The sequence below is a fragment of the Amaranthus tricolor genome, chromosome 16, assembly GCF_026212465.1.
Source record: "Amaranthus tricolor cultivar Red isolate AtriRed21 chromosome 16, ASM2621246v1, whole genome shotgun sequence".
NCBI lineage: Eukaryota > Viridiplantae > Streptophyta > Magnoliopsida > Caryophyllales > Amaranthaceae > Amaranthus > Amaranthus tricolor.
In genome coordinates, this window is record NC_080062.1 from 2,796,843 (window position 1) to 2,804,601 (window position 7,759).

At 25.3% G+C, this 7,759-nt stretch overlaps 1 protein-coding gene across 1 annotated transcript; it reads right to left on the reverse strand.

Moving 5' to 3' along the window:
- Positions 1 to 1,477: 1,477 nt before the first annotated feature.
- LOC130802712 (uncharacterized) lies at positions 1,478 to 2,640 on the reverse strand. Its single transcript, XM_057666749.1, has one exon. It carries the CDS (start codon positions 2,506 to 2,508, stop codon positions 1,816 to 1,818), a length of 693 nt encoding a protein of 230 aa, XP_057522732.1. The 5' UTR covers positions 2,509 to 2,640; the 3' UTR covers positions 1,478 to 1,815.
- Positions 2,641 to 7,759: the final 5,119 nt, after the last annotated feature.

The following is a 7,759-nucleotide window of genomic DNA, read 5'->3' on the forward strand; positions in this document are numbered from 1 at the left end:
CTTATGTGTAATTATTTTATAGGAGGACTTTTGAGATTTTATGTTATTCAGCTCGTCTTGTATGAGACCGTCTCATCATGAGACGGGTCCATATAATAGCTTATTTCTTCAATTGATTACTTTAAAATCATAAGTAATCATTTAAAGGGTATAAGTAATCATTCTAAGACTATAAAAAGTATTAATTATATTAAAATTATAAGTGATTATTTTAAGACAAAATATACATATTGAGGCAGTCTAATAGAGATGATCTCACTGTGAGGCCGTCTCATTTTAAGAATTAGTGTATTTTATTTTATTTATTTTAATATTATATATATTTTGTCTTTTGTGATTATTTGCAAATAACCTTATTGTTTTGAGTTTTTTATATTTTATATTTATTTTATTGTATTTCCCATCCTATTTTCCAAAAAGAGTAGAGTATTTATAGTAGTATTAATCTTTTTACCAACTCAGGTGTTTGTCAGCTTAAAAATTAGAAAATTCCAAATTCAAAGATATCAATAAAAGTTTTAAGAGAAATATGTAAACCTAATTCAATGATACAAGAAATTAAGCACTAGAAATAATTTAATTAACAATATCAATATATAATCCCATCATTTAACATGAAGAAAAATGGAGAATGATTAATTTTGATACAACCGACAGACTTTCAATTCTCTCCACATAAAAAAAAAATAATTTTCCCCTTTTTATATAAGTAGTCCGTACGGATTCTTCTAACGAACAAATACAATTTGTATGCTTCCTAGTTCCGATTTACTTCCTTTTTCAATCAGTAAAATGTTACTACCTCCTATTCAGCTGAATTGTCCCATTTTTTTTTTGGCACTATTCACTTATCACTCTTAATTTGTATTTTACTCTTAATCTATAAGTTAAAACATAGTCATATGGGATCTTGTTTGATTTGTCTCAATACAAGGATTATTAATATCAACTTTTTATAATTTTTAATTAAGCATAATTTGAGATATTAAGAGTTAAAATGTTGCCTCGGCAAGTGTGAAAAGTCAAATGGGACAGTTCAGCTGAATAGGAGGGAGTATAATTTAATTCTTAATATCTCTAATTACAAATAATAAAAAATTATAAAAATAAATATTTTAATTACAATGCCCTAATTTAATTCTTAATATCTCTAATTACAAATAATAAAAAGTTATAAAATTAATATTTTAAGCTATAGATTAAAAACTAATCACAAATTAAAAGGGATAAATAAATAGTGTCAATTTTATTTAATGTTACAACTAATTTAAAACGAAAGAAATATTTTTTATTTTTTAATTAGAAAATACTAAACAACGATTCAAAAAAATAAAATAAAAAATTAAAATAAACAAAAAAAAAAAACACAAAATAAAATTCTAGAAGGCCCTCCTAAAAGTAGGATAACATGAGTGATTTACTAATTTTTTTAAATAATTGTTATTTACATGTACATCCACATTTTTAAATAGATTAAATGTACATAAGTCACCCAACCCAATAGAAATGCTTTTATTATGAGACCGTCTCCTTTAAGAATTAGCGTTAAAAAATACTTCCTCCATTTCATAATACTCGCTATTAATATTGACATTTTTCCACACAACACGTCACATCCAGTATAAAGTGTTATGAAATGGAACAAGTATATTAAGAAATTAGAAAATAAACACAATTAAATTACATAAAAAATACAATATCAAAATAACAAATTTTAAAAGTTTTCTCTAATTTAATTATTTTTAGTAATAGAGCACAAAATACATATATACCCAAAATTTCCCCAAATAATCTAGACCAAAAAAATAAATAAAATCAATGCGCTGCAACAGGATGATGAGTAGTAGTATTAGATGAAGAAAAATTGATGGATCTTTGATTAGGCAAAGCAAGCATAGCCGTATGATCAAGAAAATCATTAAGAGCAACAACCGAGTGCAGGATAACACGCAAGTCTTCACCACACTGGAATCCTTTTTCACCACATTTCCTAACAGCAAACACATAAAAAGTAATACACCCTTTTCTAAACTTAAACCTTGCAAAATCCCAGCCGTCCATTCCCCGAATCAACCGTTTATTGACGTCACCTAAAGCGATCTCAACCGGCCATTTTAAATCAACGGTGGATTTGGCAGTAACAGAGTCAAAAACAAAGATAATGACCTTAGATTTCTTGGTACCTAACCCAAGAGTTAAGGTATGCCAAGCATGGTGGGCTAAAATGGTGAAATTTGAAGGGAGGAAAGTGATTGTTGAAGGGAAATGTTGAGGAGGGGAGAGATTTAGGAGTAAAGAGAGTTGTAATGAACGAGAACGACGAACTGTGAAGGATTTGATGATGAATTGGCCGCCGAATTTGAGGGGTTTTACTTCATTGTTGGATTTGAATGAGATTGAAGGAGAAGATTTGGGGGTTGATTGGGGAATTTGATCGGAATTTGGGTGTTTGTGTTTGGGTTTTTTGTGGGTGTTTTTGGTTGAGTTTTTTGGGTGTGGGAGTTGCATTTTTTGGTGGGAGGAGGAAATGGGTGAGTGAGAAAGGAGGGAGTAAAGTGAAATACTGAAATGGAATGGGTGTGAAATGAAAGGGTTTGGTTTTTGTGTTCACAAATTTACTGAAGTGAAATACTGATTTCGCTATCATTTTGTTAAATTAATTTATTTCGTCTTTTGCGAAACTGTCTTACCATGGAATATATTTATATAATTAGTCTACTTTTATAATTAATTAGTGGTTAATTTAACACATTAAATATACATAAGCCGATCTATAGAGATGGTCTCATAATAAAACTATTTTTATTGAGTTGGTCTTATATACCTTTACAGTTTTATAATAATCACTCATTACCTTAAAATGATTATTTATAATTTTAAAAATAATAATTATAATCTTAAAATGAAACTTTAAAATAATTACTTATAATTTTAAAGCGATCATTTCTAATATTAATCTACTTATTGTATCAAAATAATCATTTGACTTTAGTTTGTAACTTGCATCCATAGAGGAATGAATATCTTCCGTATCATTTGTATGTTAACAAAGGTAGATGATATAATACTTTTTCTGCTTTATATTACTCGTTACATTCTTATATCAGTAATTTCGATTCATACATAAGAAATAATATAGTCACATGAGATGTTATTATTTTCGTCTTAAAATTTAGTTTTTTAATATATAATTTATATAAATATTTATTTTGTGAAAATAAATATATTCAATCCAAAATACCTATTGAATTACGTGTAAAAAGAAATGTATATAAATATTAGGTGTTGGAGGAAGTATAAAAATAAAAAAAAATTAATTGAAAAATATATTCAAAAGTACAAAAACTAAAACATATAAAGCGAAACACAAGCAAAATAATTATTGATTATTTTTAATATTTGTCTACTTACTATCTCAAAATATTCATTAATGACATAGGTTTGGAACTCACATTATCAATAGAGAAATGAATATCTTCTGTATACTTTGTATATTAACATAGGTGGATGAAATATTACGTTATCCATTCTATAATATTTGTTACATTTTAATAGTAATATTATTTATTATCAATTTTGTTTTGGTAATCTCGATCTATACATAAGAAATCATATAGTCATATGAGATATTGTTTTTTTTTCTTAAAATCTAATTTTTTAATATGTAATTTTTATAATTATTTATATTTATTTAGTGAAAATAAAGACATTTAATACAAAAATATCTATTAAATTACGTATAAAAAGAAATGTATATACTTAGTAGGTGTTGGAGGAAGTATAAAAGTAATAAATTTTTTTTAATTTAAAAATAAAATTAAAAGTTTAAAAACTAACAACATAAACCGAAACACAAGCAAAATTTATGGGTAAGTGGAAACATTCTCGTCCAATAGAAAAAGAGGTTGTAAAAAAATATAAATTTGGCAATCAAGATTGATTCAAGCAGAAAGAGCATAAAAATCAAAGAATAAGTCAATTGCTAGTTAGATATTTATTTCTATTTCAAATAAGTAAATTATAAGTAGTTATTAAATTAGATTTTACGTGAATTTAAATTTTATGTAAATATTCAAAAAAAAAAATTATGTAAATATTTTGAATTCTCTTTCAATACTTTATAAGCTAAAATTTATGCTATGAGTTAGGATATACTATATTATATGCTAACTTCTTATAGAAAAAAAAGCCAAAAAAACAGGCGAATAAAATTTTGTAAGAAAATTTTAGGGTTTTTTTATTAAATTAATCATTCAAATAATTTATTTAATGAAACTAACACGGTACCACTATTTTTAGAAAATTTTATAAACTATATCTTACTATATTTAGTTTTAAGATCTAGATCACCTTTATAGCATTTATTTTAATAAAAAATATATTAATATATTTAGTTTCTAGATTTAGATCTTATTTTAGTTTTGGTTTTAACGGTTCAAATTGTAATCTATGGCTATAAACTCATCAATTTAGGCTCTAAGTTTAATTTAAATTTATACTCATACTCCTTCCCTAGCAAACTTACTTAAACCATTATTGTTTCTCTCTCAAACTTTTTTCATAAAACCATAAGTTCTCTCACAAAAGTACGTGAATTATTTTCTTTAACTCTCTTATCATGGCTATAATACATATTTTATGCCACCATGACTCGCAACCTTCATCCATTGATCACGCACTAAATTTGCAATTCACAATCAAACTATACCGTAGACATATTATTCGTCTATCGAACGGCAAAAAACTCATAACATCACCTCGTGTTGTACATGTCTACGGAGTTAGATGTCCATCTTTTGATCCCTTTTGTCCTATTTGTGAGTTTGAATTTGGTGACTTATTAATGCATACGTACAATTTCCTTGAAGCAACCATCGATTATAACATGCAAAAATTACGCTCCTTTGTGAATTGTTTGATCGAGGAAATTAAAATACTCGACAAAGACGAAGACCCGATTAATAAAGTTCACAATCACTCTATTGATTTATATATTCGTCAAGAAGTTACATGGGTTTTTAAGGATGACAACATAGACAACGAAATCGCAAGGAAATGGATTGAGCAGCTGTTATTAATCTCTAATGATATCTCCCCCACATGTACGATGGCTCTCACGGCATTTGAGAAAGCAAAACTCCACGATAAGAATATGAAGACTACTTGTGCAATTTGTCTCGATGAATTCAAAGATGATACCACAGAAGATGGAAAGTTGATTTTTGAGTTAGATTGTAAACATTTGTTCCACAAAGATTGTATTGTTCGATGGGTGCAAAAAAATCAATCTTGCCCTCTTTGTCGATTTGAGCTGCCCGTGTTTGATCTACGTCAATATTTCGATCCAATTACTATCAAAACAACCTCGAATGGTATTAGGGATTCCCATTAATGTTCTTGATCTAAATACATGTAATACTTCTACATAATATAATATAAGTGATTATTCATTTTATGTACTCTCTATTGTTAAAATTTTACTTTACTTTACTTGTTATAATACATTGATTCAATTGTTAATATCTTTAATTATTAATAAAAAAAATTTTAAAAATTTAATATTATAAATTATTAATATTGATAATATTTGCAGTCGTACTTTTATTTTTGTAGTTATGGGAGAGTATGCATGCACTAGAGATTGTATGGCAAAAGACGAAAAACAAAAAGCAATAAGTCATGAAAGGTTTTGATAAATTTGTCTTTAATTGGAGTAAATCTCAAATTTAGCATGATGATGTAATTTAGTTAGATTAATCTCAAATCCCACGGTGGTGGTGTAAAAACTAATTTTTGATATCATTTTGTTGGATTAATTTTGATGATTTTGTACGAGACTGTCTTACAATGAGATAAATTTATATAATTATTTATTTATATAATTAATCAGTTTAAAAGGGTAATTGATTAATTTGACACACTAAATGTACATAAGCCGACCCATAGATCAAATTATTATTGGACGTCCTCAAATTTCATTAGCAGTTAATAATACCTTTTGATGTTTATGATCCAAATATATGTAATACTTTTACATGATATAATTTGAGTGATCATTCTTTTTAAATACTCTCTATTATTAAGATCGTCTCATTATAAAATAAATTTATATAATTACTTTTAAATTTAAGTGATAAATTTAACATATTAAATATACATGAATTCAAATTAGTTAGTTAGTTAGATTTTATGTGAATTCAAATTTGATCAAGCGAGAATGCAGGAGGGGGCTGCAGTTAGTTAGTTAGATTTTATGTGAATTCAAATTTTATGTAAATATTGTGAATACTTTTTCAATATTAGTTATTTAGATATTTATTTTGTAAGCTAAAGTTTAGGCTAATTCGTGAGTAAAAAGTCAAAAAATAACGTCTAAAAATTTGTAAAAAATTTAAGGCCTTTTTATTAAATTAAACCATTCAAACAATTAATTTAGTTAAATTATCATAATATTTTGATGATAATTTTATAAAATTATATCTTATTTTAATTAGTTTTGAAATTTTATAAGAATATAGTAATATTTTATTTTAATATAATATTCTCTTCGTTTCGTTTTGTTTGTCCACTTTAAGTTTTTCTACTTTAACTTTTTATAAAATACATTCATTAATGACATAGGTTTGGGACTCACATCAATAGAGAAATGAATATCTTCCGTATACTTTGTATATTAACATAGGTGGATGAAATATTACGTTATCCATTCTATAATATTTGTTACATTTTAATAATATGTTAACATTATTCATTATCAATTTTGTTTTGGTAATCTCGATCTATCCATAAGAAATCATATAGTCATATGAGATTTTTTTGTTATATAATTAGTTTATATTTGTATTAATCAGTTTAAAAATGTCAGTCATTGATTTAACACACTAAATTTACATATACCGACCCATAGAAATGGTCTCACAATAAAACTATTTTTATTCGATTGGTCTTATACATACATTAAGCGTCTTAAAATAAACAATCATTATCTTAAATATATCATTTACAATCTTAAAATTAATAATTATAAACTTAAAGTGAAAATTTAAAATGATTAGTGATTATTTTTAATATTAGTCTACTTAATGTCTCAAAAAATTCAATAATGACATAGGTTTCAGGTTTGGAACTCGCATCAATAGAGAAATGAACATCTTCCGAACAATTTGTATATTAACATGGGTGGATGATATAATACTTTATTTTTTACATTTTAATAGTAACACTATTTATTATTTATTTTGTTTTGGTAATTTCAATTCATCCGTAAGAAATAATATAGTTATATAGTCATGTGAGATATTTTTTTTTCGTCTTACAATCTATTTTTTTTTAATATATAATTTTTATAAATTATTTATTTGGTGAAAATAAAAATATTTAATACAAAATATCTATTGAATTACGTAGGTGCTGGAGGAAGTATAAAAGTAATAATTTTTTTAATTTAAAAATCAAATTAAAAGTACAAAAACTAACAACATAAGCAAAATTTATCCGTAAGTTCAAACATTCTAGTCCAATAGAAAAAGAGGTTGTATAAAAATATAAATTTGGCAATCAAGATTAACGGTTAGATTTTATTTCTATTTCAAAAAAGTCAAAATTAGTAGTTACTCCTGCATCTGTCCCATTGAATTTAAATTATTTTTTATTTTTTATTTAAATTTGAGTTATTTTTATATTTTACAATGGCTCACCACTTTTTTAATATAATTTATACATTTTAACTCTCTTTAATTTCATCTAAAGTTTTTATTCT

Excerpts from the sequence above, each read along its gene's own strand:
- LOC130802712 (XM_057666749.1), bottom strand. The coding sequence starts at position 2,508 with ATGCAACTCCCACACCCAAAAAACTCAACCAAAAACACCCACAAAAAA.